This window comes from Ovis canadensis, chromosome 12 (assembly GCF_042477335.2).
Source record: "Ovis canadensis isolate MfBH-ARS-UI-01 breed Bighorn chromosome 12, ARS-UI_OviCan_v2, whole genome shotgun sequence".
NCBI classification, from domain to species: Eukaryota; Metazoa; Chordata; class Mammalia; order Artiodactyla; family Bovidae; genus Ovis; species Ovis canadensis.
The window spans coordinates 91,725,512-91,737,656 of NC_091256.1; the positions used below are offsets into that span (position 1 = coordinate 91,725,512).

General features: G+C 64.8%; 1 protein-coding gene across 1 annotated transcript; it reads left to right on the forward strand.

The window, feature by feature from the left end:
• The first annotated feature begins 3,961 nt into the window (after positions 1-3,961).
• TNNI1 (troponin I1, slow skeletal type) lies at positions 3,962-11,341 on the forward strand. Its single transcript, XM_069545070.1, has 7 exons — positions 3,962-4,718; positions 6,345-6,386; positions 6,869-7,000; positions 8,387-8,476; positions 9,448-9,624; positions 9,864-9,973; positions 11,099-11,341. Exons 1-6 carry the CDS (start codon positions 4,359-4,361, stop codon positions 9,969-9,971), a joined length of 909 nt encoding a protein of 302 aa, XP_069401171.1. The 5' UTR covers positions 3,962-4,358; the 3' UTR covers positions 9,972-9,973; positions 11,099-11,341.
• Positions 11,342-12,145: the final 804 nt, after the last annotated feature.

Consider the following 12,145-nt stretch of genomic DNA (forward strand, 5'->3'; position numbering starts at 1 on the left):
TCGCCCCCAGTTCCCAGATTCCTTCTCTGACCCCAGCCACTCCTTGGCAGGGCCTGCCTTTGTTTTCCACCCAGGCCACTCCGCCTGGAACCCTGACCCCACATAACCTCCCAGACCCCGGCCTCTCTCCCTGGCAGCCTTCTCGCATGGAGGCTTCCCGAAGGCGACCCGACAAAAGCCAAATCAGAGCCACTTCTGCTGGCTTGAGAGGGCGGGCTCTGTACCCCCTGTGGCCCTTGGGGATGTCCCTGAGAACACTCTGGCCCACCTGCTCTGTTCCCACCCTCCTGCTGCTGGCACGGCCTCGCCTGGTCTCCGAGAGGGTCAGCGTCCTGCTTGTTTTGCCCCGGCCTGGACTCCTGGCCCATGAGATGACCAACAATAATAGCCACTGGATTAACATAGCAGGCATTGTCTTCCTCTGACCGGCGGGTGGGTATTAGGTGTTCATCCATCATTCTAAAAATAGTCAGTAAACAGGTGCACACCCCCCTCCCCCATGCTGCTGGCATGGGGCTGGAGCCGGGGGCTGGGGGCGGGGGAGGGGGGGTTTAGCACGACCAAGTTCCAGGCTCGGATGTGGGGAGCTGTCTGGGAAATCTGCCAGGAGAGGGTGTGGAGCGTCCACCAGCCCAAGGGTCAGCCCGGGCCCAGACCCCTCAGTGCATCCCCAGCACTGGTGACCCAAGCCCTAGGGTCCGGCGCCTCCCTGGGGTGCTAACCAGAGTCTGAGGCGGCGCCCAGACGGCAAGCCTCTGTCCCTCCTGGAGCCCAGTCTGGGGCCTGGTTCCCACACGTCCCTGCAAGGGGTGCGGGGCCGGTGAGACAGCTTCCCAGAGCCCCACTCCTGCTTGGAGCCCCTCTGGTCTGTGGGCCCCCCCTTTCTGGGGCTCCCATCTCCTGGGTGTGGTACTGTGTGCCCGGGCTCTGCGTGCTCCTGAGCTGGCACGTGAGCGTCTTGGAGCTCGCTGGCTGCTGGGAGCTGCCATGGCCCGTCCATGAGGCCGTGTGCGGTGGGCAGGGGGAGCAGGCAGGGGAGGGGCGCGGGTCTGTTCTATTTTTACCGGCCAGTGGCTGCGGGCCGCAGCTTTCATAGCCTGCCCTCTGCTCTGCCCCACAGTCTGCAGTCAGCCACGAGCCGAGGCCAGCCTCACCCCCGGAGACCAAGGAAGGTGAGTGTCCCCCGCCTGGGCCGCAGTGCTAGGGCTTCAGACTTGGAGTAGGCCGGGGCCTGGACGTCGAGGAGGGTGGCTCCCGCCTGTGCAGCTGGGCTATCTGTGGACGGCCCGAGATGGCTCTGCAGGGACAGCCTCCAGCCTGTCTAGGTTGGGAGCCATGAGCTGGACTTTCTGGGCCCCCAGGAGCCCCAAGGAGAGCCTTCAGGACTAGTTTCCACGCGGCCGCACCGTCTGTGGCCCCAGGAGGGAGCAGAGTGCTCCGGGGCCAGAGGCGCAGATGGAGAGCTTGGGGCGAGGGCAGAGGCAGCACCGGGGTGGGAGACGGAGCAGAAGCTGTGGTGAGGGGGCAGGACCCAGGCGCTGGAAAGCCGCACCCCCTCCCCTCCCCCACCGCGGACCAGGGAGACCTTCCACCTCTTTGTTCTTGGTCTTTGTGCTGTCTGCATGGTGGACGCAGCAGGAGCAGGCAGAGTGCCAGCCTTCCTCGGGGCTCCAGGGCAGACAGCGAAGGTGGCGGGGTCGGGGCTGGGCCTCCGGGGGCGGTGTTGGGGGGCGCATGGGGACTGGAACCTGGGTGGGCTCTCTAACGGGTGCGGGGCGTGAAGCCCGCTGGCTGGGAGCCTACCCCTGGCCCCGAGGGCAGATTTTCCTGCTCAGCGCTGGGGGCTGCACAAGCCTTGCTGGGGGTCTGGAGGCCTGCGGTGCCCTTGAGCTGGGGTCCAAGGGTGGGGGGGCCGGGTGGTGGTGGGGTCGGGGAGGCAAACATGAGCCCGAGGGGAGTGATCTGTCCTTTCCCCACGCACACAGCCACACACATGCAACTCACACGCCTCACGCCCACAGACATGCGGCCTCAGCCTCGGCTCCTGCTGTCCTTATCTCCCCGCGCCGTGGGGGCCGGGCATGTGCCTCCCACCGCGGAGCTGCCTCCTCCGCAGTCCTTATCGCTGGTCCCCCTTGTTTTCCAGGGGACCTGTCAATGGGTCCCGGTCGCGGGTGTAGAGCAGCGCAGAGCTCCCTTGGCCTGGCATTTGTCAGTAGGCAGGCGGGGGGTAGGCTGCAGCTTGGCAGGGGTCCGGCACTGGCTGGGCAGGCAGTGGGTCCCCTGGGAGGTGTGGGCACAGCCCGAGGGCAATGCGTCCACCTCAGGGGGCTCTGTGCCCCCAGGGCTGCTCGACAGGGGCTGTGACGGACGGAGCGGGTGCTCTCCCCAGGACCTCCTCAGAGGCCCCAGAATAAACAGCTGGCGATAAAATCTAACTTCAGCCAAGCATCTCGGGAATGTGAGGATTGTTCCGCTCCCCTCTGTGCCCCAAGGTGACAGCTGAGGCTTCGGGTCACATTCCTGCAACCCAGCGGCAGGGGGGCCCACAGACTTTCTGATGGGGGAGCTGGCGCGGGGGCTGCCCTCACTTGGGCGTCATGGGCACGGGGAGCAGGGAGGACTGAGGCAGAGGTGGAGACGGCTCTGGAGGAGGTGCCGTGGCTGCTGCACGCCCCCACCCACTCCAGCACCTGGACCGAATCCAAACTCCCGACCCTGTGCGCAGCCCCCCTCCCCCCACGCTCCCCCCTCCAACTCTGCTCAGGACTCCTGACCTGCTCTGCGCACCTGCCCCCACCCGTTGTCCCTGAATCTTTTGCCCAGTGTCCACCCCCTGCACTGAATGCTGTCTGTTCAGGCTGGCCCCGAGTGTGGTCAGCCCTTAGGAACATGCCCCTTCTATGGCTCAAGGACCCCTTCCTTGATCTGGGCCCCAGACTGTCAGGCTAAAAGAGGTCCCAGGATCACTGGTCAGGGGGCTTCAAACTGTGCTCCATAGGCAGAGGACCCCACCGAGGAGAATGGGGATCCTGGGCTAACCGCCGCCCTCCAACCAGGGCTGGCTGGTCTGGTGATTTAGCTTGAACAATGGGTTCAAGAACTAAACTTTAAGTGGAAAATAACTTCTTTGATTCCTGATTTTGCAGAGGAAAACGGCCCTGCAGAGGCTCGGGGTGAAACCAGAGTTGGACACAGGGCTTGCCCTTCCTCCTGACCAGAGCCCCTCTCCCTGTAGTGCACCCCACAGCCCTGCCCTGGGTGCATCGCTGTCCAAGTGAATGGCGCCCCCTGGAGGTGTGCCAGGCAGCAGCTTCTGGTTCTCTGTGGTTGCTCTCGCAGACCCTCCCTCTCTGAGCCATCCATGACAACCTGCTGCCCGCAGCGCGGTCTGTCTCACCCTGTCATCCAAGGCCCCCAAGTGAACGCCCTCCAAACACCTCTTCTGTGGATGCCATTCCGGTCCCCACAGGCCTCAGCTAGCCTTTCTGGAAAGGAGCAGATAGGGAATGCTTTAGGCTTTGGCGTACTGCGATTCATGGGGTCGCAAAGAGACACGACTGAGCGACCGGACTGAGCTGAGCTTGCTCGTTACACACAGGTCTGTCACAGATTCTTTGTTTCACAATGTTTCGAGCAAAAACAGGCCGTTCCTGACCTGCGGGCTGCAGTTTGCAGATCCTGGCCCTACACACCGGCCCAGCAGAACCGCTTTTGGTTCCTCTGTTACTTATTTGCCTTCATGAGATTTCTGTCCCCCTTGTATGAAGGAGGAAATGGGTAGACAAAAAGAGTGAACGGACAAGTGTGTGCCGCCTCCTGACTCACTGGGGGGCCGTATGTCTTTTCCTGCTGTGGACCCTCTCTCCCAGGCTGGGCGGCTGATGCAGCCCCAGGCCCAGCCAGTGCGGGTGGGGCAGGGCTGGTGTGTCTCACTCATCAGCGGTTCCTTCTGCCCCAGGTGCCAACCGCCCGTCACCATGCCGGAAGTGTAAGTAGTCCCCTGCCCCTTCCCGGGGTCCAAGAAGGTGTGTCCGTTTGCCGCAGACTTCAGATCACCTGTTCAGTGCCTGAAGCAGCTCCCCGCGAGGCCAGACCCTAAAACAGGGACAGTGCTGCACGCTGGGGTCCCCAGGGCCCCACAGGTGCTCCCAGGGTTTAAGCAGAACTCCTCCCCGATGGCCTGCCCCTCAGAGTCTGTCTGTGCTGGTGAAATGGGTGGACCACAAGCTGTGACAGTATCACCAAGTAGGTGAACAAAGCTTGGGGAGGTTCTGGCCGAGCTTCCGTCCGAGCACCCAGGACAGAAGCTTTCACAGCCCGGGCCCCCTTGAGGACCCCATCCTCCCCACCATAAGATGACTGGTGTTTCCCAGCGAGGGGCTCCAGCAGCCCATGGAGCCTGTGGCTTTTCCTCCTTGGAGTGGCCCCTCTGTGTGTTGTCTGCATTCTCTCTGGGCCCCGTCCCCGTGGCCCTGTCCCAGCCTGTCTGCGTGGTCCTGCCCCCCATCCCCGTGGCCCTGCCCCCGTCCCCGTGGCCCTGCCCCCCATCCCCGTGGCCCTGTCCCAACCTGTCCCTATGGCCCCGCACCCCATCCCTATGGCCCCGTCCCCCGTCCCTGTTGTTCTCCCCACCGGAAGCTGAGCACTGTCCACACTTACTCTGTTTTCTTCCCCTCTCTGCCCCTGGCCTTCCTGTGACGGACGCCCGCAGCGAGGTGAGTGAGACCCTGGGTATCTTCGCCCTGGTTGAGTCTTCAGTTGGGTGCTGGGGTGCTGGGTGGACATTTGGGGAGAGGAGAGGGCTTGGGTCAAGGCCTGGGGAAGGGGTGTCCAGTGGCTGAGCAAACCCCCTGGATGTGGGGCTCCTCAAGGTCTGGGCAGGGCGGGGGGTGGGGGGGCGCGGCGGTGGGCCCTGTGCATGACGCCCCTCCCTGAAGGTGGTCCTGAGGTTGGGACCAGTGTGACGGCACCCACGCTGACCACCCAGCAGTTCTGCCTCTCTGGGTCTGAGAGTGCTCCAGCCCTGGCGGGCCATCCTGTCCCTGCAAAGCAGGTCCTGGGCAAAGCCACACTTGCAGGGTGGGAGGAGATCCTCCTCGGACACCCCACCGACACCGCCCCCCACCCAACCCCCCACAATGGGATGTTGAGGGATGAGCCAGGGTCCTTGCCCCACCTCTCAGGTGTTTGCCCCGCCTCCGCGGTGGTCCTGGTCTGTTCAGGTTGCTAAGGACACAGGCTCTGTTCAGCCAAGGTGGGCACTGCAGTGGGCAGCTGTGGACCCAGGGCTGGCCGACAGAAATCAGCAACAATGGATGGACGCTGGGCAGAGGTTCTCAGTGAGAATCAGAAAGCCTGGCTTTCAGCAGCTGTGGGAATCTCTGAGTGTCTCTGAGGCTTGTATGGGTGTGAATCTGTGGGGAGTGCAAGGTGGCCCCAAGCCCCCCACGTGGTGGGGAGACAGCACTGCTTAGGCTGGCGATGACCTTAGCCACATTCCACCCCTGGCAACCACACTGACTGGACCCCAGTCAGACCCCAGGCTTTCCCAGAGGAGGAGACAGACCACACTGAACGGTGGATTAGAAGCTTGCTCCAGGCTCCAAAGCCCATTCATTTGCTCCCCTGGGGACTGCTCACGGCCCATCACTTCCACTTCACACACAGGAATAGCAAACCAAGCTGTGGTCTGGGGTCAGCCCAGTAGCTGCTGGCTGGGGTGGGGTTCATGACCACCTGTGTCCAGAGGGGGCAGGAGACCTGGGACTCAGGGGTGAAGTGGCCCCTTTGCTTCCCTGGAGAATGCACCTACAGGGCTGAGACCTGTTAGGAAGTGTCTAGTCAGCAAGAGACGGCAAAGATTTTTAATAAGGGGAGAAAATATTGTTTTCTGAGAGCGATTATGTGGATAGTGTTGACGTCAGCCAAGTTTGACGACTGAAGTGGTGAGCTTCTTCACTGAGGAACTCACAGCTTGTTTCTTTGAAGTGAGGTGGAGTTGCCCCCAGAGATGCGGGCTGCCCTTGCTCCCCGGGGCCTGTGGTTGTCCAAACCTCACTCTGTCTACAGTCCCTCTGCCGGCCTGGGGCGGGGGTGTCTCAGTCCCCTGATTCATGGATGAGGGAGGGGTGCGCAGACCCCAGGGCCCGCACGGCGTATTGCAGGATCCAGCGCATTGATCAGGGAGCCGAGTCTCTGAATCTGAGGGGTTAAATCACAGATGGGCACTTAAGGGACCCTGAGGCAGGGGTTCTGGGTGCTGAGGGTGATCGGGCAGTGCTGGACCAGATTTCTGGTTCTAACCCTCTGCCTCAGCTGTCTCTCCTCCTCCTCCTTCTCAGAGAAAACCCAAGATCACTGCCTCCCGCAAACTCCTGCTGAAGGTGAGCGGTTTCCCGGCCCTGGGGGAGACAGCTGGGGAGGTAGAGGGGTGCAGGGCTCCTTTGAGACTGGGGTGGCGGGGGAAGGGGAGATGGCGGAGGAATGGAGGCTCAGCGGAGGGGGCCGGCTGAGCCCAGAGCCTGAGTTCGGGGCCTGGGGGGAGGCCGGACCCCTCGTGGGGACAAAGGGTTGCCTCTGTTTTGCTAAGTGTTTCTCTCTCAGGGGCTCTGGGTCCCACAAGGATGGGAAATGATAAGAGGAAGGCGGAAGGGCAGTCAGGCCCGGGGGGGGGGGGGGGGCCAAGCGCCCACGCGGTCAGATGGGTCCCAGGGTCTGGTCTCACGTGGTGCACACATGCCTGGCAGGTACGGCCGCCTTGTGCACACGTGCCTCCTCAGGGGCGGGGCCAGGGCCGGCCCAGCTCGGGCCCGCCTTCCCGTGCGGGGGCCTGGATGCTCATCCGGCTCGGCCCCGCCTTGCGCAGAGCCTGATGCTGGCCAGAGCCAAGGAGTGCTGGGATCAGGAGCTCGAGGAGCGCGAGGCTGAGAAGAAGCGCTACCTGGCGGAGCGCGTCCCCGCGCTGCAGACCCGCGGGCTGTCGCTCAGCGCCCTGCAGGTGGGGGCGAGCGGGCGACGGCATGGGGGTGGGGGGTGGGGGTGTGACGGCGTGAGGGTGGAGGTGAGCAGGTGACATCGTGTGGGCGACGGCGTGAGGGTGGGGGGTGGGGGTGGGGGTGGGGGTGGGCAGGGTGGGCACGGGGGTGGTGGGGGGTGGGGACGGGGGGTGGTGGGGGGTGGGCACAGGGGGTGGTGGGGGGTGGGCACAGGGGGAGAGGGGCCCCGACAGGTGACGGGGAGGGGGCGCAGGCCAGCCTAAGGAGCCCAGCAGGCAGGTGGGCAGCACGGTGGGGAGGCCCCTTCTCCAGCCTTGCCTGGCTTCCCCTGCAGACGGCTTTAAAGTTTTCCTAACATTGATAAGAGGGTAGATATCAGTGACTGCAGAGCAAAGGGGCTGGAAGGAAACAGATCTCCTTTGACTAGGCCGTGGACTGATAAACCACTGTCAGGTGAGATATCCGAGTGTGAATGTGAGTGGTCGACACCTCACCCACCGCACATCACAGCTTGCCTGGCGCAGTTTAACACGTGCAGGGCACTCACACAGCCCACAGGTGGGTGAAATCGGCCAACAGGAAGCCTATATAATGATGGAGAGTTGAACATATCCTGTTATTCACTGAAGATGAGAAGTGGTTGTCTGGTACGAATGGCTCTGAGTGTGTTGATGGTTCCCTGCGTGAGCATGGGGCTGCCCTGCCTGGCACCGCATGTCATCCTGAGGAAGGTGAAAATCCAGACTTCCAAGGATGGTTTCTGCTGAATGTGCATCAGTGCCTCACCACCACCGTCATAAGTTGGACCATCCTTAGACCAGGGACCATCGGTAAACCAAGGCTTCCAGGTGGTGCAGTGGTGGAGAATCCGCCTGCTGATGAAGGAGACTCAAGAGATGTGGGTTCGATCCCTGGGTCAGGAAGATCCCCTGGAGAAGGAAGTGGCAACCCACTCCAGCATCCTTGCCTGGGAAATCCCATGGACAGAGGAGTCTGGCAGGCTACGGTCCACGGGGTCAGAAGCAGACATGACTTAGCGAGTGAACAGCAATCTGTGAATCAGGGTGTCATCCATGGTTCCCTCCAGTTGGTGGCAGTATTCTTACTTTATTTTTTCTCATTAAATATTCTTACTTTATTATTTTTGGTTAATACAGTTTTCAAAATTTTACAACTAACATATTCTTTTTATCATAAGAAAACTTTCTGGCGATAACAAGTACATTCAGAAAGGAAAACAAAGGGCTTCCATTCAGAGTGCGGGGTCCAACAGCCCCTTCAGGTCTCCTTGAGGGTGGGAGGTGGCCAAGGGCCCCAGGCTGAGGGGCAGGAAAAGGTTCGAAGGCTGAGTTCTCCTAGTCTCCCCTCCCGACTCCCTGCTTCCCCAGGACCTGTGCCGTGACCTGCATGCCAAAGTGGAGGTGGTGGACGAGGAGCGCTACGACATCGAGGCCAAGTGCCTGCACAACACCAGGGAGGTGAGCGGCGGGGAGGGCGGGGCCGCTGGGAGGGCGGGGCCGCTTGGAGGGCGGGGCCGCTGGGAGGGAGGTGAGCGGCGGGGAGGGAGGGGCCGCTGGGGAGGGAGGGGGCCTCTGACGGGCAGGTGTGGGCCGGGTCCACCTCCCACTGCAGACTCTGGAGATGGCGCTTGGCCCAGCCCTGGAGGTGGCGGGGGAGGACGGTCTCACTGATGACAGGCACGACTTCCTCCAGCCCACCAGGCGGGCTCCGCGGTGGGAGAGCAGCCCCCGTTTGCTCACCCACACGCATCCTCACAGCCTGGCGATGACAGCTCCCCGGGGCACGCCTTCCTGTGCACTGCGCCTGCGATCACCCTGCGCGCCTGTGCACCAAGCGGTGCTTTTATCCGCACCTGACAGATGAGGGCCCTGAGGTTCAGCGAGGCTGGGAACCTCGGCCCGGGTCACGCAGCAGCAGGCCTGGGACAGCCTGTCCCTGACCCCAACTCTGGCTCTCAGGGCTCCTTCAGCGTGGGGCGTGGGGGCGTCAGCTCCAGGGGGGTGGGTGGGATGCAGAGGCAGGGCTCCTGCGCCTGGGGTGGGCAGCCTGTGGGAACCTGTCCACGCAGAGGGCCATGGGGAGGGACCGGAGGAGGACCGCTAGTCTGCGGGTCATGGATCTCCCCAGAATTCCCTCCCGAGGCTGCACTCTGGAAACACCCTGGGGCGTGGCCCTGCCCTCAGTGGCCTGCTCTGAAGGCTCACCGGGAGGGACTTGTTAGAAGCGGGAATAGGAGGACGTGCCCCTCCCCCTGCCCCACACTCCAAATGGGGCTTCCAAACGACACATCCGTCTGTTCCCCGTCCGAGATCCACCCACCCCTGTGCCAGCAACATCGGATGGAACACAGGTGTCTGTCCACGAGGTGGTGGTGGTCACGGGCGTCCCTGGGGCCCGGCCGGAGCCCTGAGCCACCTGCTCCCTGCAGATCAAAGACCTGAAGCTCAAGGTGCTGGACCTGCGCGGGAAGTTCAAGCGCCCCCCGCTGCGGCGCGTGCGCGTCTCCGCGGACGCCATGCTGCGCGCCCTGCTGGGCTCCAAGCACAAGGTGTCCATGGACCTGCGCGCCAACCTCAAGTCCGTGAAGAAGGAGGACACAGAGAAGGTAAGCCCCGCCCGCACCAACGCCGCCGGCCCTGCAGCCCCTGGGGGGGCCCCGCCCGCTGGCAGAACATTCCAGAACCCCTGGGAGACTGGGGACGGGCGGGGGGGGGGCTCCCCGCCCTGTTCTGGGGGAAGGAGGGCTGGGGCTGCCCCGCCTTCTAGGACAGGCTGACTGCCCATCGCCCAGTCTCTCTTGCGCCCGGCGGGCTGGCGCTCAGTCTCCGTGTGTGGCCCTCGCAGGAACGGCCCGTGGAGGTGGGCGACTGGAGGAAGAACGTGGAGGCCATGTCTGGCATGGAGGGCCGCAAGAAGATGTTCGATGCCGCCAAGTCCCCGACCACCCAGTAGAGGTACGGAGGGCCAGCCCCCTGCACCCGGCCCCGCCTCCAGGGCCAGCCCCTTGCTCCCGGCCCCGCCCCCAGGGCCAGCCCCCTACACCCGGCCCCGCCCCAGGGCCAGCCCCCTGCTCCTGGCCCCGCCCCCAGGGCCAGCCCCTGCTCCTGGCCCCGCCCCCAGGGCCAGCCCCCTGCTCCTGGCCCCGCCCCAGGGCCAGCCCCCTGCTCCCGGCCCCGCCCCCAGGGCCAGCCCCCTGCTCCCGGCCCCGCCCCCAGGGCCAGCCCCCTGCTCCCGGCCCCGCCCCCAGGGCCAGCCCCCTGCTCCTGGCCCCGCCCCAGGGCCAGCCCCCTGCTCCTGGCCCCGCCCCAGGGCCAGCCCCCTGCTCCTGGCCCCGCCCCCAGGGCAGCAGGGACTCCAGGGTGGTGCCCCCGGGCTGGGCCTTGAGGAGAGCGCCCTGAGCTGGGCTCGGTTTGGTCCCAGGTGGTCTGGACACGTCACGCCTGCTTCGGGCCCTTGCCCCTCCCCTGCACGGGTCTGTGTCAGCTCCGTGGTTGCCCAGGTGTGCGCCCAGCACCACCTTGGGTGCAGGTGACCTGGCCCCTCTCAGGCCCTCTGGGCCCCAGACTCTGGGGCGGGGCAGCCCCTGGATGACTCCGATGTAAGAGCTTAGGACCTGGGCGTCAGTGGTCCCCAGGACCCTCTGGCTCTGACTTTCCAAAAGTACAAGCACTTTTAACTGCCTCCTGCAAAGTGCCCCGCAGTGATCCAAGAGAGACAGGGCTGCCCACTCTCCCAGGAAGATGCTGGAGAAGGCACAGAGCCAGGCCAGGTGGCACCCTGCGTGGGCGAGCCGGGGGACACGTGACAGGCAGGGTCTGTCCACAGCCCCATCGTCTGGAGAAGCCCCCTGGAGGGGTGAAGTCCTCGAGGGTGCAGTGGGGTTGCAGACGCTGGGAGAGCAAGTCAGGGGCTGAAGGTGCAGTTGAGCTCGGCGCTGAGGATGACTCGCCAGACGTGGAGGGGACGCCCGGCCCGGCGGGGCGGGGACCCCGTGGGGCAGGGGGTGTGGGAGGGCTCCGGCCCGGCTGACAGCTGAGGCCCAGCTTGGCGCTGAAGGCCCTGCTCCTCTATCTCTGCAGGCTGCTGGCCCCGCTGCGCTCCGGGCTCCCCGCCCGCCCCGCCCTCCAGCCCTGCTCGCCGCCGTCCCGCCCCGCGCCGCGGCTCCCTGCCTGCTGAGCGACCCTGGCAGGGTTGGGGTGAAGACCTCGCCTGGCGGGTGGGTGCCTGCGGGTCTCGGGCCCCCTGTGCCTGTTGCCCCCAGGCGTCACGCCACCCCCCCCGCCCCCCCCGCACTCCACCCCGCATTAAAGCCAGTGTCCTGATCCCCCGCGGCTCTGGCTGTGAGTACCCACGGGAGGGGAGGCGGGGAGGCCGAGCGGGCTTCGGGCAGACACACACAGAGGCACGCTAAGGGGATTTCACACAGCGCCGCCTCACCCCGAGGGCTCAGCTCAGTGCAGCCTGACCTCCGGCCGTCAGTACGGAACTCAGGGGCTCCCCACTTCAGCCCCCGGCCCTGCCGCTCCGCGGGGCCATTCCCCAGGCCCCCTGTACGGGTACCCTGGTGTCCCTGACCCTCGGGCGGAGCCTCTGGCCCAGCCAAGGGGATGCCCGGTAGTTGCAGGCCCGGCCACCAGGGGGGGCCCCTTACCCTGCCCTGGACTCTCTGTCCCACCCCCGGCCCGCGTGCCATCTGCCGGCGGAATCCCCGCCCGATTTCCCTTCACACTTCTGACAGGCAGTGTGCCCCGGGACTGATTCTTCCTAAGGTGGGGCAGTCAGGGCTCTGTCCTCTAGGTGAGGTCCTTTCTCCACCCCTCAGGCAGCTGGACCAAGTCCAGTGCGGGCTGGAAGTCTGCTGCGATGGAGTAGGGGTCTGGAGGCACCCCCTGCACACGGGGGATAGTGGCCCATGGGGCGGGGACCAGCGTCTGGGCTCGGAGGGTCCGGCTTTTCCGGGTGGTGTCATGTGAGTCCTGAGCTATATCCTTCGGGGAGTGGCTGCTCCCTGCCCTGGCCCTGGGCTTCGTGGCCGCCCAGCACCGGTCCCAGGAGAGGCTGGGTTGAGTGCAAAGCCCTCTGTCTGCCTGTGAGTCCCTGCTCTGCCCTCTGCTCCCAGTGTGCTG

What these genes read in the sequence shown, in the direction of transcription:
- TNNI1 (XM_069545070.1), top strand. Translation starts at nt 4,359, where the DNA reads ATGACTGGTGTTTCCCAGCGAGGGGCTCCAGCAGCCCATGGAGCCTGT. An exon ending in TGACGGACGCCCGCAGCGAG is followed by an intron (nt 4,719 to 6,344) that starts GTGAGTGAGACC and finishes CCTCCTTCTCAG; the next exon opens with AGAAAACCCAAGATCACTGC. An exon ending in GCCTGCACAACACCAGGGAG is followed by an intron (nt 8,477 to 9,447) that starts GTGAGCGGCGGG and finishes TGCTCCCTGCAG; the next exon opens with ATCAAAGACCTGAAGCTCAA.